We start from the raw sequence: 24,199 nt of genomic DNA, 5'->3' as shown, positions 1-24,199 counted from the left end.
ACAGAAGTCTAGTCACCAAGTCCAAGTTTGTCCCACCACAGGAGGGGCTGGGGGAGTCAGAGAGCCCCCCCTCCCCCCCGACAACATCAAACACAATTACACAGGCCATCTGTTCGTGACTGGTTTCATATCTGTGTTCTTCTCTAAGAACTTGACCTTTTGGTTGGTATCCATGGGATTAATATCATAGAAGACAGCAAAACCTCGTCATCCAAATCTAAGAGAAAACATGTCTTTTTTCTAGAATGGAAGTGGCAGTGAGGAAGGTGCATCAGTGATCTGAAATGGATGTCGAGGGGCACCTGGGTGGCTCAGCGGGTTAAGCATCTGACTCTTGATTTCGGCTCAGGTCATGATCTCAGGGTCGTGAGATCGAGCCCCCATCTGGCTCCACACTGAGCATGGAGTCTGCTTCAGATTCTCCCTTGCCCTCTCCCTCTGCCCCTTCACCCCCCGACTAGTGCTCTCTCTCTAAATAAATAAAATTGATGTTGAGTTGTTTAAGGCACAGGTAAACAGAATGCCTGGCCACTGTTTCCTAGTCTGCCACAGGTCTTTCCTGCCAAGATGATAACTAAATAAGGAGTGGGAAGAAAAAACCATGCTTCCCACCGGCACTTCCAGTGGAGTGCAGGTAACTGGGTGGGGCTTCTGTAGCGCACAGTGACCAAGACCCTGACCCACTCCTGCCCAAGGTGAGGAAGTCAAGGAAAGGCACCCTTGTTACACTTAATAAACCTCTCTGTGCAGAGTGGAGAACAGGGGGCAGCCCCATCCCAAATGCCCACACTTCCCTTGCCGGCTTGAAAAGCCTAGAATTCCAGTCTCCTACAGAGAACTGCACACCCTTTGGGTGGCATCTGTAATAATACTTAGATAAAAGCTCTCTGACTTGGCAAGAAGATGTGCTGTCCTTCCAGACGACATGCAGACAACATTCCGAGTTCAGTAAGGTGGGCCTGAACCACGGAAAAGTGACACGAGCTGAACAAGAAACTCACTGAGGATCAGAGGCCACCATTCTGAGCAGGCCTTTTCTCTGGGTGTTTGCAAAATTCTAGATCAACCATGTCATCAACCATCTCATGGTTGCCAGATCCAGTCAGAAAGTCCCTGCCTCACTGACACCTGGCCCGGTCAGCTCTCGGCCTCCCAAACGGACCCATCATACCCGAGTGGAGGGAGTGTCGAAGACCTACATCTTCTAAAACAGATGCCCCATGTGTCCTCCTGCTAGGATTTCTGGCTCTGGAAGAACCCTGGACAGATGTACGTGAGGAGGGCAATCCCACGTTGTGGGGGACGGACGGCAGCTCCCGCTGGTTCAAGCATCAGCAATCTTTTGACCGGAGGTGAAAGGCAAACTTGTCCCGTGACGCACAGGAAGGCAAGTCTGCGTCATGCAAGGTAGCAGGCTCGCCCCAGCCCCCTGACTCGGACACTCTAGAGGGGGGCCCCCGCCATCTGTCTGAACAGAACCTCCAGGTGATTCCAGTGTATGTGCAGGTGTAAGAGCCAGTGGCATCCTCAGCAGCACAGAATCTGACCACATTAAAAACACTAACGTCATTAAAAACAAAAATGATTCTGTTTAGGTATTCCAGATGATTTCGTCATTTACAAGTTTACAATTACCTTGATAGAAACAAAAATAACTCTGCTAAGAGTATAATTTGCATTACTGTAGTGCCTCGTACTGAGTAAGCACTCAAGTATATGTTGAATATGTGAAAAATGAACGAATGTATGAGGTTCTTCAAAGAAATGATGAAGTTAAAAGCCATTCTCCCAAGCTTTTCTCTGAAGCGATCTGAAGCAAGATAAACAATCCCAATTAACTCTGAGAGATTCTAACAACTATTTAGGTCCAGTTCTATGTCCTTTAAATCTGTGCTGCCCAATATGCTAGCCACTAGACATGTGTGAGTACTTGGAGTGTGAGCAGTCCACACTGCATGTGAGCAGTCCACACTGAATGTGCTGTGAATACAAAGTAACACCGGAAAGATTCAATACCAAAAATTTTTTTAAAAAAGGAATGTAAAGGGGCGCCTGGGTGGCTCAGTTGGTTAAGCGACTGCCTTCGGCTCAGGTCATGATCCTGGAGTCCCGGGATCGAGTCCCGCATCGGGCTCCCTGCTCGGCGGGGAGTCTGCTTCTCCCTCTGACCCTCTTCCCTCTCGTGCTCTCTCTCATTCTCTCTCTCAAATAAATAAATAAAATCTTAAAAAAAAAAAAGGAATGTAAAATATTTCATTAGTACTTTTTAATATTGAATACACATTGAAATGATTAATATTTTGGATACACTGGGTTAAAGCAAATGTATTATTAAAATTAACTTTACCTGTTCCTTTTCGTTTTTTTAAATGTCACTAATGGAAAATTTACAATTACACATTTGGCTTGTATTATATTTCTATTGGATGTGCTGCTCAGTATTTTTTTTAAAGATTGTATTGATTTATTTTAGAGTAGGGGAGGCAGAGATGGAGAGGGAGAAAATCTCAAGCAGACTCTGAGCTGAGCACGGAGCCAAACATGGGGCTCAATCTCACGATCCTGAGATCATGACCTGAGCTGACATCAAGAGTCGGACGCATCACCAACTGAGTGACTCGGGCACCCCTGTGCTACTCCGCATTGCTCCAAGTGTGTTACTTTTAGCTGTGTGAGAGCCACGGAGAGCTTTAGTCCACTTCTACTCTATTGCTTTCTCTTGAGCATAAGGAGCAACCCATCCATCACTCACTCAAGGACCCTTGGATTTCAAGTTTCCATCCTTAGAAGAAAATAAAGAGATTTTTTAAAGAGTGCACTCCAAATTTTGATGGTATGTAATATGACACTCATCCACTCGCACTTGTTTTCTCCTAGACAGTGTTAATCTACAGCCTCCAAATAAATGGCCTTCACTTCTGTCCACTTCTATAAGTTAGATTTTTCTTTTGGGGACCTAGGAAGGTAAATTTGGATAAATGAAAAAATGTGAGGAATTTTTCCCTTACTGAACATGATGGCAGGAAGAGCCCTCACTTAGAGGGGCCCCCCTTGTCCCACCATATGCCTTCTACCCTCTGAGTGCTGGCAGCAAGTGAGTCCTCATGCCCACCTCGAATTCTGGACAACACAGCAAATGTCTACCAGAAACACAAAATCACAGTTCATCTACCTCCCATAGCTTAGTCTTGAGTTTTCCAACGCACAGAAGGGAAGGGAGATAGAGCACACATGCACCACCCCCAAAACTGTTAATCCCTACTCTACAGCATTAGATTCTAAAGGAGGAGGGAGAAAGGTCACTTGGAAAGCCAACAGTGAGTTGGTTTGATTATAACAAAGTTTCAGAAGGTGATTATTGCGGCAAAGTTTCATTGAATCGCAAACCCCATTGATATCACAGAGCATGCAAGCATATAAATGACATAGGGGTGTCCAGGCCAGATGAGGGATAAGCAGAGACACTAAGAGTAGGTTATTTAGCAAGTGGCTCTCGGTTAAGTCGGATCCCTAGTGTAGACTCCAGCCACAAAACACTCAAAACATACAGATACTTTATGAAGCAGAATGTGGGATGCCTCCCTAGACTGTTAAAAAAAAAAAAGAAGAAGAAGAAGAAAAAAAAGAGAAAAGCTCTTCCCAGGAAAACTTCAGGGAGCGCCTATGGCTTCTTTGACCATAGCACGTTCTCTAAGTCTTCTCTCCTGCCCAGTGGGGCCGTAATCCTTTGCTGACCCTGCACCTGCTCAGCCTCCAGTTCCTCCTAGATGGGCCTCCGCCCGCCCCCTCGCCCTGGTCCATTTCCTCTCTCCTCACTGGCTGCTTTGTTTCCTTTTATTCCTGGGCTGCCTTTCATGCTACTCTACACTTGCAATAAGAAAACGCCTCCCACTTCCAGGCACAAAGAGCCTGCCTACTCTTCTGATTAACCTCCTCCAGCGGGATTTCTTTCCTGAAAAGCCATTCTCGTACTCCCCTCCTCCTCACGCCCTGCACACTCACCAGCGAGGCCGCCTTGCTGGTCTGGAGCCTGTTTTGCCAAACACGCCCTGCCCATTCTTGGATGAAGTGCCTTACCTTTGACTTCCCCCTAAAACCTATTGACTGACTGACTCATTCCCTCATTCGGAAGAGCCATTGTTCCATCATTTTCCTTTATCCTCTCAAGGACGCCAGTTTAAGGAATAATGATAATAATATTCCAATGAGTCATTTATCTCTTACTTCGAGGCACCTACAGTTTACTTGTTGAATTTACGCGGGTGTGCGTGCAGCTTTGCGTTCTAAAATTATTCCCAGAATATGTCCTTCTTCTTGTTTAAGTAGTTGAACAGGCTAAATAACCTTCTAGAATATTCAGGTTCCTGGATGTTCATGGTCAAGCCAAGGAGGAGGAAGGATTTATTTCTAGACTCATAGGATGATAACACTGGAATGGATCTTTGCACTCAGTGGGTCTATTTTATATGCACTAAAATCAAGGCTCAGAGAAGCTAAAACACTTCTCAGGGTCACATAGCTAGCGGAAGAGCTGGAATGCAGGCTCAGCTTGGGCTCATAACCATACACTTCACTGATAATAAAAACATACAGAGACTTTGGAGTCTGTAAAGCGCTATCAAAAGATAAGATATTTATCATACAGTTATCATTCATAAGTAATAATAAGGGAAAAGATGTCACTCACAGGCACTGCAAGGAGGCTACCACACCGAACGCTCAAAGTAAATGAATTTGTAGTTAGCCAAACTCCTGAAATCCTGACAGTCCTGGGAGCTTATCAGGAGAGGAAGCAAATGCTGACTGGTGGAGAGGATCGGCACAGGCTGGTCTCCGGTCCCCGGGTGAGAGTGAGAGGCATCAGGGTTGTGCTTCTTGGCTTTCAAGAGTCTTGTTAAAAATGCAGATTCGGAATCAGTACGTGGAGCGGGGCCTGACTTTCTGCATTTCTAAAAAGCTCCCAGGAGATGTTGATGTTGCTCCCCCATGGACCGCTCTTTGTGTAGCAAGGATTTAGGGATGGGTTTCAGAAGCAAAAAAGCCAGTTGATAGGTATTTGCACCTGTCTCTCTCTGAGCCCCAGTTTACTTGTCTGCAAACTGAAGGAGATGTCCAGGATGATCTCCATGATTGCTGAGGTCCCTTTAAGCTGGAATGTTCTATGACTCAGAGCGTTGCTGAGGACCAGCCTACTTGAAGTCTGGGAGGTGGGTTCCCCAAGCTCTTTCACTGAAGGGATCTGTGCATCTCAGTGCCCCTGGCTGGGGAAGGGCGGGTCTCTAATTTCCACGAACACATGCCAGACCCTTGTTCTTTCCTCTGGCCATGTTCTTAAACCAGGTGGTCCCAATTTTTCCATCCCTTTGGTGCCACTTAAGCCTTTCCTTCCCATCCTTATGGCTTCTGGCTTCCTCCGCTGTCTCGCAGTTGACCTGTTCCTCACCCTGGTTCGTTCATTATCCTCCCCCTCTTTCACAGCCTTGTATATGAGAACGGATTATAATTACAGTATGTTTCTTCTTTTCCTTCCTTCCTTCCTTCCTTCCTTCCTCCCTTCCTTCCTTCCTTCCTCCCTTCCTTCCTTCCTCCCTCCCTCCCTCCCTTCCTTCTGGCAAAGCATGTCAATATTGCTCTGTGCCATCATTTTGCTGATTTAACAGACTCTAAAGAATGTGACATTCATGTGGTGAGAGAGATAGAGTCATTTCCCCTCATCTGCAATGAAGTGATACCTTTGCTTTCAGGGAGGGTTCATTAATTCTCTCATTAATTCTCTAGAAGAGATTCCAAATCTGTACATATGTACACTTACGTAAGTCAAACCTTCAACTTATTAAGACTTATTATATTAAAAGAGACATCCAGCGGCTTCAGGATGGGAAGTACAGAGGTCACCAAAATACCTATGTGGATTTAGGAATTGAGATTCGGCAGCGGGGACAAGAAAGTGTGATCTCAGACAGTGAAATAGCACTCAGTTTCTCTTCCCGTAAAAAGGAGGAAAATACCACTGGTCACCCATCTGGAGGACAGTGAAGGCAGTTCTCTAAAGTGCACCCCCAGAGGAGGGGAATTGCTGGGTGCTTTTCTCTGTCGTTATAATTCTCCACTCCAACCATCACAGAAAATTGTCCTAACCTCACAAACAAGCGAATGCATTTACATCTGAAACTGGCTTCGGGTCCAACACATGGTACATTCCACAAGTTCACATTTCTACAGGAAGAAGAAATAATATAGGCTTCAACGAACATCCTGGATGAAAAACACCCAACCTCCCAAATCCTTCGGAAAAACAAAAATCTCCAGCTCCTTCCTTCCCTCATAACTAGAGCCTTCAAAATCTTGTGGTATTTCCCCAAATACCACAATTTTGAATTGTGACATCTGGTCCCCAGCTCTCCCAGGCTGGATTTTTTTTTTTTTTAAAGAGACACTCAGGAATTTTGACATTCTGAGTTGCCACCCTGCGTTGGTGTGGGAGAATCACTGCCTACCCTTCCCTGGCATCCGTACACACTAGATGATTCTAGCATTTTCCCTCAAACAAGGAATCTACTTTTTGTTTTAGTCCTCAGATGCCATTTTCTTTAAATGCCTTGTCTCTTCCAGACTGTATTTCAGACATGGTGGGACACGCTGCTCTCCCCTCCCCTTAACTCATTCACGAGCATCAAGGGACATCAGCCAGAGTCCCAGTGGACAAAAGGCCCCTGGATCTGCAGGCAGTTTCAAGAGGGGCGTTAGAGCATGTGGATTCCCCTGCAGTTCTACTCTCTCCACCGAACTGGGCCCAGGATTTGAGAAGCAGGCCCTGTAGACATGATGTGCTGGACACGGCTCTTTATTTCTAGGCCACGGGTGATGGAGGAGTCAGCCAACGGGATGGGAAAGCTAGATGATGTTGACACTCTGGGGGAGAGAAAATAACTTAGGGGAAATGGCAAGTGCTACCTGCTCCAGTAAGACCAGAAATCTCTTGCTCGGGGCCCGCTCTCCAGGGCAACAAGGTGGTGGGCAGTGGTTAAAAGCACATGGGGGTGATGGCAGATGGGCCTGCATTCCCAGCTCTGGCCAAGTGACCTCTGGCCAATCACTTTCCTTTCTGAGCCCTGGCTTTCCCGTGAATAAAACAGGAAACGAACAGGGCAGGAAGCAAGCAGCAGGGGAGAGAGGATGGCAGAGGCAGAAGGAGTTCCACGCAGGCAGGTGTAGTTCAAGTCCGAACAGAGTTCCTGGGCCTGGCCGAGTGTTAACGAAAAGCTGAAATATCCATGGCAGATAACAATTACACAGAGGATACACGAGGGTGATATCGGAGGTGAGCAGGGAGATGCAAACAGGATTTGGGGGAAAGGGGCAGAAAAAACCGCCTTCTGCAAAGAAAACTGGCAAAAGCCAATCAAATTAACCTCCAATGATCCTGCCCCTTTTATTTCTGGACTTTCTACACTGTGGGCCTCTAGTGTGCATTACCCAAAGTGACTCCAAGTGTCAGGAAGTTTTAACCACAGATCCATCACAGACAGCAGATGCATCCTGAGGCCAAAAATAAAGGAAACTATCCCATTTTAAAGCAATTTTATGGTGAATATTACCAGTAGAAATAACCAACACAAAAAGAAACCAGTATTGACTTCAAAAAAGTAAATCACCAGGGAAATCTATCTTAGTAGAAATCATAGTTCTGTAAGAAAATTCCTAATAGCAACTTCCATGATGTAAAAACAAACAAATAAACAAAAAACCTGATCGAAAAAAACTCTTAGTTATAAATTTTATGCAGAAAAAAATTACTCCAATTAAGATAATTTTAGTAAAACGAAAACAGAAATGGGAGAAAATTGAAAATAGTGTAGCTCTATAATAGAGAACATTGATTAAGGTCTTCAATTGGCTTAGAGTATTCTCAGAAAGTATTTCCTTCAACAAAAATCCATCAGTGTTGTTAAAATTCCAATTAAAATGTTTCTACTCTTAAACACAGAATTAAGATGTCTCTAGGGAAAAAAACTCCAGCAAGTCAAGTTGGTGGATGAAAACATCCTGTTCCCATGGAACTCTTCCCAGGAATCACGCTATGCGGGATGGTGCACAAACCAGGCTGGTCGGCCAGTGTTTCCTCAGGTTCAGGAAACTGCCCTGCTTCCTAAACATCTCATCTAGAGGATGTCCAGTTCAAGGACTAATTTGGGAAATAATGAAAGATAAACTTTCATCTTAGAAATGGTGATTGGTCCTGGGTACTTCAAGAAAAGCTGTTGATGAGAGTCTGACCAAAAGAGTGGGGGGTAGGGGATGAAAGAGAAGAAGAGGAAGAGAAGCAGGAGGAGGGAAGTGGGGGGAGGAGAAGAGGGAGAGAGAGAAATAGGGGAAGGAGGGGGGAGAGGAGGAGGGGGAGAAGGCCGGGGAGGGAGAGGAGGAGGATAAGAAAGAGGAGGAGGAAGGGAGAGAGGAGGAGACGGAAGAGGAAGAGAGGAAAGGAGAGGGAGAAAGAGACAGAGGGAGACAGAGACAGGAGGCAGAGAGAAAAGGGAGACTCGCGTGGCCACCGTGTCCCACCTACTCTAATTGCCTAGTAAAAGGTGCAGAGTGAAGCAATAATTCTTCAGATTCTGTCCCTGCTGCAGTTTTTTGAAGACCACCCTGCTTCCTTTGATCTGATTCCACCCTCACCAAGCAACCATTTGATCTTTGATCAATTTATCATTTTTTCTTTTATGGATCCTGCCTTTGGTGTCGTGCCTAAGAACTCTGTGGTGTCAGGGTTACCGTGACACAGGGAGAGAGTTTCCTAAGTAACCAGTCTCGCTTTGGGAGCCCGACAAGCTGAGTTCCCATTTCGGCTCCTCCTGGACTCCCTCTCCTGGGGTCCTCTGGACAGTTGAGGGGTGGAAAGAGACAATACACATAATGGAAAGCAGAGAGGCAGACCCGCCGCTTTCCCCCATCGTGATTCCTGGAAAGGTCTATCCCTACTTGAAATGCTTTGATCCTGTGATTTATAATGCACTGGCTCATCATTGCTTTCTAGCCCCAAAGCAGTTGCTTAGTGTCTTATCATCCCTGAGTGAGCTGAAAAAACGGAGTTTTCCAAGGTGTCACATTTTCAAGCAGGACTCCACTGACCCCAGCGAGACCTCCCTACACCCCAACTGCCATTCTTGGATGTCTTTTTTAGCTGCAATGTAACGAACCAGGAAAGGTCTTTCAGAAAAAAAAGAAGGGTAAGGCATTTCAAGAGACTGTAACAGACTGAGACACGGAGCCTCCTCCTCCTCCTCACCACCTACTCCCCTCCAGAAGTCCGAGGACAGGCAAGCTGGTCCCACCCTTGGACAGCTTCACTCAGTTGCTCAGATGGCTGGTTTCAAGTGCCTACCATGGACTTCTATAAGGAGAGACCTCCTACAGATAATTAGAATTAATAACTAATAATAATAAGTTTCCAAATCTAATTTTCATTTTTCTGTCTTCAGTCAGATAGCACAAAATAAATGTGCTAAGGTTTCACTGAAACATAATCGTATTCTCCACAGCCAAGCAATACAGGGGAGCAATCCTAATAAAGAATTAGACCAGCTCTGCCATTTATTCCTATCACGTGGCAGGTGGAGAATTCTTTTATGATAATCTATGTATGTGGAAGGCGAGGAGAGAACTGGGTGGGAAAAGAAGAATTTTTCTTTTTAAAAACACAAAAACAAAAACCCCAACTGTTTACTGAGCCGATCCTGAGAAGAACCTTATAGGGTATGTGTCATTATTCCCATTTTAGAACCAGCCTAACGCCATACAACTAGAGACGAGTGGGCCCTTCTTCCTCTTCTGCTCCATCTTCCTCCTCTCCCCTTCCTCTTCTCTTTTTTGGACAGTTCATTGTGCTCTAACTTACAAACCTAGCAGTTATCCTCTGGAGGTATGCAATAACATGGCCTTTAAGAAATGTACTGGGTTCTGCCACCAGCACCCCAATCCACTCTTAGACCCTTTTCACCATTCCAGCAAGTTCTCTCCCGTCCAAGTGCGGCGACCCTCACTCCTGCCCCCACCCCAGGCAATCACTTGTCTGCTTTCTGTCTCTACAGATTTGCCCTTTCTGGACATTTCATACACATGGAACTACACAATAGGTAGCCTTCTGATCTGGCTTCTTTCGCTTGGTGTGTTTTTACCATTTATCCATGTTATAGCATGTGTCAACACTGGGCTCCTTTTTATCACTTAATGGTATTCCACCGTGTGGATGTACCATGTGTTGTTTATCAGTTTGCCCACTGATGGACATTTGGGTTGTTTCCAGTTTGGGGGTATTAAGTATAATGCACATCAGAGACATAGGTTTTCATTTCTCTTGGATATATACCTAGAAACAGACTTGCTGGGTTATATGGTAATCTATGCTTAACTTCTTGAGGAATTTTGGGGAGGTGCTTTCCAAAGTGGTTGCACCATTCTACATCACCACCAGTAATGCATGAGGGTTCCAATTTCTCCATATCTTCACCAATATTTGTTATTGTCAGGCTTTTGGATTAGAGCCATTCTAGTGGGTGTGAAGTGGTACGTCATTGTGGTTTTGATTTGCATTTCCGTCCTTTCATGTGTTCATTGGCCATTCATATATCTTCTTTGGAAAAATGTCTGTTCATATCCTTTACTCATTTATCATTGGGTTGTTTGTCTTATTATTGAGTTGTAAGAGATCTTAATATATTCTAATACAAGTACAAGATACTTTCATCAGATATATGATGTGCAAATACTTTTTCCCAGTCTGTGGCTTATCTTTCTGTTTTCTAAATGGTATCTTTTTTAAAAATATTTTATTTATTTATTTGAGAGAGAGAATGAGATAGAGAGAGAGAGCATGAGAGGGGGGAGGGTCAGAGGGAGAAGCAGGCTCCTCGCCGAGCAGGGAGCCCGATGCGGGACTAGATCCCGGGACTCCAGGATCATGACCTGAGCCGAAGGCAGTCGCTCAACCGACTGAGCCACCCAGGCACCCTAAATGGTATCTTTTGAAGCACAGAAGTTTTTAATTTGATAAACTCCAATTTATTATCTTTTTCTTTCTACAGATCATGCATTTGGTGTCTATATAAGAACTCTATTTTTTTTTAAATTTATTTATTTTAGAGAGAGAGTGTGTGTAAGCATGAGTGGAGGGGGAAGGGCAGAGGGAAAAGGAGAGAGAGAGAATACTCAAGCTGATTCTGTGCAGAGCACAGAGTCCAGCAGGGCTCAATTCCAGGACCCTGAGATCATGGTTTGAGCTGAAATCAAGAGTCAGCCCCTTACCTGACTGAGCCATCCAGGCACTCCTATGTGAGAACTCCTTGCCTAACCCAAGGTCATGAAAATTTTCTCTATGCTCTCTTTAGAAGTTTTAGAGTTTTAGCTCTTAAATTGAGGTCTATAATCCATTTAGAATTAAATTGTGTGTATGGTGTGAGGTAAGGATTCAAATTCATCTTTCTACATATGGACAGCCGACTTCTTTATTTGTTATGGGTTTCTTCAGCTTTCCTATTTCTTTTTGAGTCATTCTTTGGTAACTGTGGCCTGCTAAGAATTTGTCCATTCATCTAAGTTGTCTAATTTGTGGCATAAAGTTAAAATCCTTTTAATACCTTAGGGTCAATGGTGATGCCTCTGCTTTCATTCCTGATTTTGGTAATTTGTATATTCTCTGTGTCTTTTTTTGGAAGGGGTGGCAAATAATATAGTTAAAGATTTGTCAATTTTGTTAATCTTCTAAAAGAACTAACTTTGGGTCTCACTGATTTTCTCTGTTGTTTTCTGTATTCTATTTCATTGATTTCTACTCATCTTTTTTTTTTCTTTTAAAGATTTTATTTATTTATTTGTCAGAGAGAGACAGAGAGCCCACAAATGGGGGGGGGGCGGGGGCAGCAGGTAGAGGGAGAAGCAGGCTCCCCGCTCAGCAAGGAGCCCAACTGAGGACTGACAAGGGGCTCAATCCCAGGACCCTGGGGATCATGATCTGAGCCGAAGGCCAATACTTAACTGACTTGAGCGACCCAGGCATCCCTCCACTCTTGTTAATATGGTCTTACTATGGCTTGCTTTGAGTTTAGTTTGCCCTTTTTCTAGTTTCTTAAGGTGAAAGTTTCAGTTACTGATTTTTTCCCATACTTCACTCCAAAGCAAATTAGCCCCTCAGACAGATAAGCTGCTGGTTTTCAGAGTCGGCTCTGTCCAGGTAGAACTGCCTCACCTCTGGAATTCAGGTGGACATTGGAGCAGCCCCAAGTGAGACTGTCATAGACACCCACTATTCTTACCCAAAGTCCACTAGATTTTCATGAATAACTGCCCCGCAGTACAGTTGAATTCTAGAGCCATGAAATGATTGTGACTACTTTGTCCAGTTTTCTTGTTGCCTCTTGGGGAAGGGATGTGTACAGCAACTCACGTCTGCCATGCTATCCCATCTCTAAAGACCCTCTACTCTCCCTCATTTGAAACAAGATTTGGTTTCATCCTTTACCCCATCTAGTACTTTCACAGATTCTGAGTCTCTGGGGGCATGGGGCAGAGCCAGTTTTAAAAATACTCATGTTGAAAAAACCACTCTTAGGTTATCAACTCAAAGCCAAAAAAAAAAAAAAAACCACTTTAGTGGATCACTCAACTTCCTCAATATTAACAAGGATGAACAGAAACTCTGTACCTCTTAGAATTTGCATTTATAATAGAGAATTCCAATGGCACTCTTTATCATCCCCGGTTCCTAATCTTGCTGATTTTGCAGATGCTCCTTGCACTAACCAAGAGGTGGGATAGAAAATAGGATCACAGCAGGAAAATGCTTCAAAGCCAGTGTAAAGAGCTGGGTTCTCTATGTACCACTTGAGTAGAAGATTTTCAAGCTGTGTGCTAAGGTGATGTGGGTAGAGGCTATGAAGTTTCCACAGGCCCAGTTCTGTTTCTGAAGGAAACTGGGCCTGTCTCTTCCCCATGACATGACACCCTGGAAAGAATAAAGGCTGAGACCCAGGAGACCCGGGTTCAGGGCTCTGGCTCTGCCACTTTCTCCCACTTAACCTCTTTGGGGCTCTGTTTCCTTATTTGCAAAATGGATGTAATAATAAAATCTTCTTCCCAAACTTGCTTGGGTATGATCAATTCAGTGATAGCCCTGGATGGCCTTTACAAATGATTCACATGTTATAAATGTAAGGCTTTAAATTATGAATTAACATATAATTAATGTCTTAAAATCCCAAGATGCACTAGATATGAGACAGACTGTCTCTCCACTGCTGATTCTTCCTTCCTCTGCCTGCCTGCCTCAGGACACAAGAAGGCTGCGGCCAGCAGACCACCACCATACACTCCCATCATGGACTCCTTTACTGCTCCCCTCCTGCATGGCCGGGACGAAGGATGGAGGCAGATGCCCAGAGGACACAGCCATGCTTTGGTACCTGGGGATGGCAGCCCACAGCACATGCTTCCTTTCAAGACCCACACTCCTATCTCGTGACACCAGAAAGCGGGGGCCTTTTGGCTGAGTGAGGCTGGGAAGAGAAGCCCACGGAGTAGGCGGAACAGCTAAGCTTTACGTTCACACAGAGTCACCACAAGTCCTCTGCCACGCTTGTCAGATCATCATCGTGTCACTGCAAGGCTACATGTTCACAAGTGCAAACTTTCAAGAGCAAGAAAAAGCTCTTTTTAACTAAAAATAGAACTTTGCAAGTTTGCCCTGTGAGGGATTAGGATTTGTTCTAATATGTTTAAAATGGGTCGCTGTAAACTTTTTACATTTCAGTACAGGGTTCCAATATCTAAGAAAAACGAAAGCTATTCATCTCCATATATATCACGAATATATATCTTTGTTGCCTTAATAAAGGAAGTTTCTGGGTCCTAGGCTGGATAAACGAGACAGCTGGGGAAGATGTAACCTGCCCAGGTTTCTGGCATGGAAACCAGCAGTAAGTATGATGATTATAAAGGGAACAGAGAGCAGCCGCCTACAGCGATGGGTCTTTCAGGACAGAGACTACTTCTCAGATGGGCTTGGGTTTCAAAGAAACATCAGGACCCAGAGCGTGGTGATGGCGGCACCTCTGTTTGATGGCACCGCTGGCCGTTGGCCTTACCTCCAACCACTTCACATCCCACCTCCTACTCAGGCCGTCCTGCCGCCGAGGGAACGAGGACTTCCCGGACGCCTCCCGGGTTACGCATCACTGTCCAGCGCCCTGCCTGCCCCTCCGGCATGGGCACCTTGGCCCGCCTCCCACACGGCGGCCAAGCCCCCGTGGGAAGGGACCCGAGGGGAAGGGCAGCCCTTCGGGGTTACCTATTTGTCTCTCCAGGTCGGCGGCTTCATCGGGCGTGGCTCTCGGAAGGACTCCCGGGTCACTGAAGCTGGTGCGCAGCAGGGTCCCCATCACAAAGAAGAAGAGGATGCCACCAACCACGGGGATGGCGGGGGTGATTTTCACTGCTAGGTACGGACAGCTGCCAACAGGTTGGAATGAGGGGGGGTGCGGGGAGAGGGGGAGAAAAGGAAATATAATGTCAGTAATCAACAGTGAACGGTCTATATTTTCCAAGAAGCCAAAAGCCTTGTTGGAGGAGCAAAATTGATTTCCATTAAAAATTCATCTATGTTAAGCATTTACATTTGGGGAGGACTGCAGTTCTCTCTTGAGGACAACTGAACCCTCCCTTCCCAGCCTCAGTAACCCAGGCCCTCTGCTCCCACGGTGCTCCTCGGGAAAGACAGTGGCAGGCAAATGACAATCACCGTGCTCTGCAATCAACATAGGATGTGCAGAGCTTGGACCCTCTGCAGTCAATGCAGCTCGTCAATCTGTGTGATCTTCCCGCCCTTCCCTGGAACTGCATAATAAAAGAAGACACCAGCTTCGAGCCATCTTAGCCAGACCCAGCCTCTCCTTCCTGAATCGAATACCTTCATGGCATAAAAAAGCTGAGAACCGCAAATTCACCCTTCAAAGGCAAGAAACCATTTTTCAATCTTTTGGAGCTAGTCTATCCAAAAGAGGTTAATGAGCTATGGAAATGAACTTGCAAGCCTCTCTGAAGAGGCTTAAAGGAATTTAGGCAGCTGGGGTATAATACACTTCTGCTTTCCAGAAGGCATGTGCGCTACCAGCTGAAGAACGTGGCCCAACTCAGTTCTATGAAACCTCCTCCCTGTCCTTCAGTCCTGGGAGCCGGCATGCAGCGAGGACTGGGATGAGTCAGGGGGACTAACGTCACCGGTCGGGCTCTGGGGCAGCTTCAAGCACCGCACCCTGGCCCACAGTCACGGACCCTCGATTCCATGCAGGTGGCGAGAAGCAGAGGGAGAACTCGCTCGATGCCTGGAGCTGAGTGGGGCTGGGATCTGCAATGACCACGGTCAGTTTGTTGTCACCACGGTCAGACACAAAGTGGGCATCAAGGAACACAATGTGAAATCACAGAATTGTCATAGCTGAAATGGAAACCACCTCCTAGATGGTCCACCCCATCGGGTGATACTCGTGCAGATACTCAAGACGAAAGAAAGAGAGGGAGCTGGAGAGGAAAGATCTGCTCAAGACAAGGAGGTGAGCAGGGGGCTCCATCCTGAGCATGTTAGGGACCAGCACCCCATTCCTGTGCAGGGTTTGCAGGGGAGGTGGTGAGGTCACTATCAAGCAAGGGGATCTTGGCAAGAGTCCAGGTCTCGAGGACCACAGGGCATGATCCCCTTTGCTGAGACCAGCACCAGGCCTGTGAGACCATCTGGTCTTCTAGAGGCCTGGTGAATTGGACAGGTCTCTGTGGGATGGTTACAGTGACCTGAAGACCAAAGGCCTCTCCTGAATTCTCTGTACTGAAGGAACCCAGAGAATTTCCAACAACGTTAAGAAGGTGGAGGAGTGACCCCCAACATGACTAGGCCTGTCGTCTCCAGGAGCATCAGCTGATTTAGAGAGACAAAAATATATGACCTAACATCTCTTTCATCGCTCCCACACCTGCAAAAACAGAACAAAACAACCATCACTGATATCATGTCACACTTTACTCGCTGGGTTGTCAGTTGTGACTTCCCTTCATGGGACTCGGGAAATCATGAAAAACTGTTCATTGTCATTCCTGCATCATTATGACCCTGCCCAAACTCCCAGACGCTTAGAGCCTTTATGAACATTCTCAGAGTTTCTTGTAGGAAAGCAAATTTGGCGAAGAGAGCCAGTAGACATAAAGAACTTGCTGTGGAAAAAGGGAATATAAGACTGTCTAACCTAAAGACATCTGCTTTGTGAAAGTATTCAGTTAAACTATGGAAAGGACTTTTTTAATCCAACTGATTTTGCTCTGCATTAAAAAACAAACAAACAAACCATTGCTTTCCTCGAGTGTTTTCTGGCAAATACTAACATAATTAATACCCTTTAATGGGCTTCCAGTTTTCCTAAAAAGTGTGAAAAGCTTCAAGTTGAATAAACAAACATTTAAGAGACTGGGGACACCACATCTGGCAAATGGCATTTAATGTCTAATCCTGGATTTGTAAAGGGAACAAGATTTAGACAATTAGAAGATTTTAAAGGATGGCCCCACCCAGGGACTTGATATAAAGTGACAATCAAAATCACATTTACTACTGAATCAAACTCGGAATCCAAATGTCCGTATGGGGTTGAATCCCAGCTCATGGTGTGGTGTGATGCAGTGGGCTCTGGGGATAGGTGCCTCTCAGGCGTGTCTATTATGTTAAGTTTGGCACATTTGGACTGTGATGTGGAGCTTCTATGAAGAGCTGGTAATAAAAATCAATTGCTGCAAGTCTGTTGATTAAATCTCTGACTGTGATATCAACCTGGAGTTAAGAGCAAGGAACTCAACCTCTAGAGGGTCATTAAGAAGTATTTGTGTCATAAAATATGACATTATCTTTGCTACACTTATTGTCATATAAAAAACAACCTCCACCATATTAAGTCTTGAAAATGTGATAGGGTACCACAATCAGGAATAAACACAGTCCGTATCAAAGGCATAAAATTGACCGTGGTACTAACAGATCTCTATTTATATTAGCCTTAAAATATTTTTTTTCTTTTCAAGTTTTTATTTAAATTCTAGTTAGTTAACATATATGGTAAAGCTGGTTTCAGATGTAGAATTCAGTGATTCATCACTTACATACAATACCCTGTGCTCATCACAAGTGCCCTCCTTAATGCCTATCCCCCATCTAGCCCATCCCCCACCCACCTCCCTCCATCAACCTGCAGTTTGTTCCCTATCACTAAGAGTCTCTTATGGTTTGCTTCCCTCTCTCTTTTTTCCCCTTTCCCCTTTCCCCTATGTTCATCTGTTTTGTTTCTTAAAACCCACATATGAGTGAAATCATATAGTATGTGTCTTTCTCTGACTTACTTCATTTAGCGTGATACCCTCTAGCTCCATCCACATCATTGCAAATGGCAAGATTTCATTCTTTTTGATGCCTGAGTAATAGTCCATTGTATGTATGTGTATGTGTATATATATATACCACATCTTCTTTATCCATTCATCTGTCGATGGACATTTGGGCTCTTTCCATAATTTGGCTATTGTTGATAATGCTGCTATACACAGGGTGCATGTCCTTTGAATCAGTAACCCTAAAATATTTTTTTTAGTCTACAAGAATCTACTCTAGGTGGACCATATATGTGTGTATGTGTCTGTGTATATGTATTTTATAAAATGATTAGGGAAATGATTATGTAGAAGATGATCTCCCAGAATTTAAATTTCAGGCCAAGCTTTCTCCTCTTTCTCATTATTCAGGAGTTTGGATAGGAAACAGTTGGAAGAGTCATTATGCAGCAGCACCCAGGGCAGAGCTGGACAATATGACGGGACAGACCAGGCAGTAGGATGGGATCCACTATGGGTGTCGTGAGCTGTGAATTATTTAGCTTCATTTGGCTTCTCCCTGGATGAAGGCAACTTCAGTGTTGCTGGAAACCCCCTGCGAAGGTGGGTTAGTAGATCTCAGGTTATGGCATATTCGTCTTTCCCTTTTAGGTCTGAAATGTCACATGGTTGACCTCAAAGTCTGCCTGCTCCAAGTCCCACAGGATGCATCTTGCTAATGAGTAAGCCACGTCCTAAACGGTTTCTCGTTGTCCCAAGCGCACGGCATGTGGGGCTGTTATCTTTAAGGGCCACCTGCTTCTCCAGGCTGACAGCTCCAGAGGCCTCCCCTCACCTCCACCTGCCTCTCCTCACCTCCCCATCACCAAGGATGCCCACTGCCCTAGTTTGCTAACATGTGACATCGAAAATCAGAGAGCAATGTCTTTAACTTGAGTGTTCTTTCCCCGGCACATTCTCATCCCACAGACAATACGTTGTGGTTTAGGTTATTTGTGCTGAGTGTGGATTAGTTCAGACCCTGTCCAGGAGAGGAAGACCAGGAAGAGTCCAGCTGACAAGTGAATGCCTATGACCTGCCAGGGCTTCTTGTCCAACATAGACGAACCCCTCGAGAATCCGAAATACAAATTTTTCTGGTCTTGCCCCTGCTCCTGGGTAAAAAACTCAGGCAGGTCCCCTGACTTTTCCAGTCATGAGGAGAAGGTGACAGGAAGTCCTTTGGTCACTTTAAGCAGCCAACAGTCTTGTTTAAGTAATTAGAAGTGTAACAACCCCAGGTAATGGTGGCAACTTCTAACTTGGTTTTGAGTTAGGCCTCCCCAGCTGGTCTGGTGCAGTTTCCAGCCATAGGCGGCTGGAGAAGAGAGGACAAGGGGATAAGGGGCAGGAAGCGGGACGGGGAAATGCTGTTGCAAGGTGGCTTTGCACTTTCAGGCCCACCAGATTTTTTTTTTTTTTTTTTTTGATAGAGAGACAGACATAGAGAGGGAACACAAGCAGGGGGAGTGGGAGAGGGAGAAGCAGGCTTCCCACTGAGCAGGGAGCCCGATGCGGGGCTCGACCCCAGCACCCTGGGATCATGACCTGAGCCGAAGGCAGACCCTTAACAACTGAGCTACCCAGGCGCCCCAGGCCCACCAGATTTTAAACCTGGCTCTCTGTCCCTGAGTCTGTGAGTTCCTCAGAAGCCCCTAGGGGAACCTCAGTGCACTGCCCTATGGGCACCGCATTGTCCCTCCCTCTTCCTAAATAGAGAGGAGACAGCCTTCCTCCTGCCCGAGGCCCATCCTCCCACCTCACTTTGCCCCATTCCATTCTTGCAGGCACCTCACGGAGTAACTCCCAAGCACTGTATCCCTGGGCTTCTCCCTCCTGGGGGCCAGATCTCTGCAGGCCAGGCCCCACTTCAATTTTCCCAAACAAGCTCCCAGCTCTAGGCCATGCGCCTCGGCCCCAAAGCCTGCAATGACTCCCCTTTTCCTGCTAAGTTAAGTTCATGTTCCTTCTCAGGCATCCATGACCTCTCGGCCTTCCCCAACAGGCACTTGCTCACCCAGCCCTGGTGTCTGGAATTCCCTCAGACCCAACGTTCAAGATCCTATAATGACTCTGTGAAAAGTTTATCTTGGCTCACCCCCCGCCCCAGAAGTGATGGCTTCTTCCTCTGAACCTCCGTACTGTTTTGCTTGCTCCTCTCCGTGGTACTTGTGGCTGTTGGGACACACCCCATGCACCCAACTGGACTGGAGGCCTGGAGGGCGACACTTGGCCCCGCTCACCGTTGTGTCCTTCGCAACACCCAGCACAATGCCTCACGCAGGGCAGGTGTTTAGAAAACACTTGCTGAGTGACTAAATGAATGGGCCTCATTCAACCGAATTTTATAATAACATGGAAAAGAGGAGGAAAATCAGATCAGCCACACTGTCCACCTCAACAGTGTGTCCTGTGTCTAGAACTCCTTTCTCTGTCTTCTAAGCCTGCTAGGTACGAGCTTAAGGGAGTTGCAAGTAACTTCCTCCAAGCAGGTGCTGAGGATCTACATTGTCCAGGACGCTTCCCTGGCCAAGAGAAGGAGGAGATTCTCCCCAGTTCGCTGAGTCCAGTGTGCAATGCTCACACATCCTGTGAGTATTAACTAGAACCTGCAACCCCTCCACGCCCTGAAGTCCTAGCAGATAAAGTTCCTTATGTTGGTACAACTTTGGACAATACTAGGTGCTCTTGACCAGCCTCTGTGCGACAAAGAACAATGTCTAGTTTCTCTCTGAAATCTTGGACAACACTCTTTATAAGAAGCAGCAGAATTCACACCCCTAAGCACACGATGAGATCAGTGCACCTTCCAACTGCGGAGAGAGAGCGGAGAGAGCAGAGAACATCTGCAGTCCTTCCGGTAAAGACAAGGCAATCAGCAGACCCTGTCCAAAACAGGGATCGCTAGACCTCCCTCGGGAGGGAGGCAAGACTAACGGGAAATCCCAGCCAACCCACAGCGACCAGCACAGCTTCGTAGCCCAAGCGCTGCAAGCAGCAAAGAAAATTCTTAGCCTGGGCTCAGACAACTTGAAAATGGCTCCTTCACATTTCTGAGCAACTGTAGCTGGGATCTCCAATTCCGAGTGCCATCTGTGAGGAGGAAGACTCCTTCCCCCGAGGGCCTGGATTTGATACAAGATGATGGTGCAGCTGCCAAAGACATAAACACCAAATGCAGTCCTCTCTCTATCGGAAGAACTGTGACCTACATACAACCCAGGGCCTGTGGAAAACAGGCTACAAGCATCTCAGTCTTCATAAAGCTCAATGGGAAAGTGACAGGAGGGGAAAAAAACTAAGAATCCAAAAGCATGCGTTTTCATAGCATGAAAGAAATGAGCTAATTTAGCACCAGACCAAAGAAATGCTAACCTGATGAAAAGCCGTCCCAGGGCCCCCCTCCCCACGGTGCACGTCAGTGGGGGCCGGTAGGCTCTGGCTTGTGGTGACTGAATACCCACCACAGACTGTCACCTCGTTGTATGTCAGAGGTAAAGAGAGGTCCTTCCAGGTAAAAATCAGAAAATGTAGCATTGCCAAAAGGTTAGAAGGGATGTTCTCCCTCCCTCCCTCCCCCTCTCCCTCCCTCCCTCCCTCCCTCCCTTCCTTCTTTTCTTTCTGAGAGAGGGGTGCCTGGGAGGCTCAGTCGGTTAAGCATCTGCCTTTGGCTCAGGTCATGATTCCAGGATCCTGAGATCGAGCCTCACTGCTCAGCAGGGAGCCTGCTTCTCCTTCTCCTCCCCGGTCGTGCTCTCTGTTGCTATCTCTGTCTCTCTCTCTCTCTCAAATAAATGAATAAAATCTTTAAAAGAGGGAGAGAGAGAAGGAGGGGCAGAGGAAGAGGGAGAGAGAATACCAAGCAAACTCCATGCTCAGCGTGGAGCCCGATGCAGGGCTTGATCCCATGACCCTGAGTTCATGACCTGAGCTGAAATCAAAAGTCAGTCAGATGCTCAACCGAGCCACCCAGGCACCCCTACAAGGAATGTTTTCACTTCTACCAGCAATCTTCTCAAATCTTTATTGAAAATAATGAGTTGTGTTTTGGTGTTTATTGAGGAAGGGCAGAGCTGTTGTCTGGTGCTATGTTACCCGAGCCTATGCAATCAGGGTGTTTTGTCACTAATTCTGACAACATTATTTACCATCAAACAGATACTGACATCCCAGAATCAATTCTGTCATTAATTCTGCATTCATATTTAGAGACTGGCTCACAGGTTAGAATGTGACATACAACTGATTCCTTGGACAAAACTCCTTGGGCCACATTAATTTCTGAAACATTTCAAAGAGGAAATCTGGATTTCATTACTGGGTAGCTAGGTCTCTCTGCCTCTCCACAGGACATTCTTTGGGGGGAAGATTAGCTTTACTTAAAAAGAAAAACAAAACAAAATAAAATATTAACAAGATGTGGCAGAGACATTAAAACCAGGTGGCCTTTGGAACAAAAAGTAGAGAATCTTTTCCCATATCAAAACAATTTGAGTCATCTTTTAATTTTTTGCCTGCAGATGGATGCACATACAGAAAAACAATCCTGTTAATTGTAGCTCATGACCTCTGACCCAACATAAACTATGTTTGATATTTGTGTTCTGTCCTATACGTGTGGATGCATAAACACCAGATTCACTATTCTTTACAGAGAAACGAGGCATGCGAGGAAGTTCATATGGGAGGGGGGAGGCAGCCTTGCCTCTGGGATGCTATATTCCACCAAAAGATGCTTCTATGTCTCAGAAATCACAAAGTGAACCTATTATTTTACATTGCCGAATCTTGATTGCAATGCATTTTGGTAATAGATAGTTAGGGCAAATGATCATAAAATGAAATAATCTGAGCCAATGACTCACATGTCTGAAATAATAACAGAGTAGCTTTGTGAGGGATGGAGGTTGTAAGGGTTGTAATAAAAATGATGTTTCTCCTTTTCATATGAGTCACTGTAAAATAAATGTATTTTTCATTTATAGGCAGGGACATAAACACCATTAATTGTATGATTTGTTCCTTAATCACATACTTAGTAATAAAAGTACCACTACAGGGCAAGGATAAGCACATTTCCTAGAGACAAATAGAGAAAAAAGTGGATTCAGAAATAACTTCCGCTCACAACTCTAGAATGGGGAAAAATGATGATTTCATAAAACTCTTAAGACTGTCATTTCCCTGTAAGAGACCTCCAGTGTCTGAAAAGCCCCCTTCTTGCTGATTGCACATAACGATGAATCTTCCAATATGATCTGGAAGAAGGGAATTAAAAAAAAAGATTTTATTCATTTATTTGACAGCGAGAGAGAGAGAGAGAGAGAGAGAGAGAGAGAGCTAGTGCATAAGCAGGGGGAGAGGAAAAAGGAGAGGGAGAAGCAGGCCCCCCACTGAGCAGGGAGCCGGATGCGGGGCTTGATCCCAGGACCCTGGGATCATGACCTGAGCCAAAGGCAGATGCTTAACCAACTGAGCCACCCAGGAGCCCCTGGAAGGAGGGAATTTAAATAAATGAATCCAGGGGCAAAGGGGGTACCCATAACAAGAGAAACTGGAAGGAAAAGCTCAAAGCCAGAGAGAAAGGCTGATGAGGGGAGAACTCCACATACATATTTGTAAATTGCAAAGGTGGCTCTTGGTGTCATCGGAGACTCCAGAGGCTCATTTTTATACCCGTCTGCTTTCTTATCTGAGAACGGTAGCTTTCAGACTTGCTGGGGGTTAGGAGGCAGGTGAAGCTCAGGGACCAAGGAGAGGACAGTCGCTAAGGAATCCAGCTGGCTTCCCCCTGCAAGCCTCCCAGCCGGGTGTGGTCTCTGCAGGGATGTCCCCAAATAGCACCGTCTTGCCTGAAGTCTCTACAGCTCCTCTGTGACAAAATCAGTGTCATTATTCTAAACTCGGGGCCTCCCAGACCACCCGAGACATCCAATTATAGACACAGAACCTGGGAATCTGCAGTTAAAAGTACAGGTTTCAATGCACAGTGTAAACAGCCCAACATACCCATCCACTGTTGAGAAAGTGCAAGAGCTTGTCAGGAGAACGGTGGCATTTCGAAGTTTCTGCTGAGTGATTTTGAATTTGATTTAAAATTCCAGGAAGCCAAAAGCTTCAAGCTAGCATGTGAACCGCAGCGAAGAAAGCCAGGATTCCTCTGCCCTAAAGACTGGCTCTTTCATGACCTAAGTGATTACTGAGGCATGGCGACCATACGGCCCAGCTTTTCCGTTAGAGTCCTAACTCAGATGACCTGTCATTTTCAGGTGGAGGATGGCCGCTGAACTACCGGACCATGGTAATGCCATCACCGTGCTTTCCGTGCACCCTGGACCAGAAGAAATGGCAGGAGCAGAGAGGTCCCTGCAGGAAGCTCCCTGCCCTGGGACGTGCTGAGAGTGGGGGTGGGACGCAGGGGCTTGGACAGAGGGGCCGGAGGAGAGACAGCCCCCGCCCTGGCCCTACACAGGATGCGAGTGTGTCACATGCGACAGGGTGTCCACTCCATCTGGGCAATTCTCTCCAGGAGACTGTCAATAGAACTTCTGCTCTATTCCTAATTCTGTATTTCATCCAACCTAAGGTACCAACATGTTCAGATGACTCATTAAGCAAAAATGTGCCAAATGAGACAATAGTCTCTGGGGCGCCTGGGTGGCTCAGTCAGTTAAGCGTCTGCCTTCAGCTCAGGTCATGATCCCAGGATCCTGGGATCCAGCCCCGCGTCGGGCTCCCTGTTCAGCGG

The 24,199-nt window shown here is 46.0% G+C and overlaps 1 protein-coding gene across 3 annotated transcripts in view; it reads right to left on the bottom strand.

Moving 5' to 3' along the window:
- Nucleotides 1–24,199, bottom strand: part of LOC118001838 (probable palmitoyltransferase ZDHHC14) — a 268,086-nt gene that overhangs the window by 98,545 nt on the left and 145,342 nt on the right. For all 3 annotated transcript variants that reach the window (XM_034991995.1, XM_034991997.1, XM_034991996.1), the window contains exon 2: nt 14,339–14,499. In XM_034991995.1, the coding sequence (XP_034847886.1) occupies nt 14,339–14,499 (161 nt within the window). The remainder of the gene's footprint in view (nt 1–14,338; nt 14,500–24,199) is intronic.

Source organism: Mirounga leonina, unplaced genomic scaffold, assembly GCF_011800145.1.
Source record: "Mirounga leonina isolate KUSES-001 unplaced genomic scaffold, KU_Mleo_1.0 Mir_54, whole genome shotgun sequence".
NCBI lineage: Eukaryota > Metazoa > Chordata > Mammalia > Carnivora > Phocidae > Mirounga > Mirounga leonina.
The sequence above is the reverse complement of the archived record's forward strand: the minus strand, read 5'-3'. Positions and strand labels throughout refer to the sequence as shown.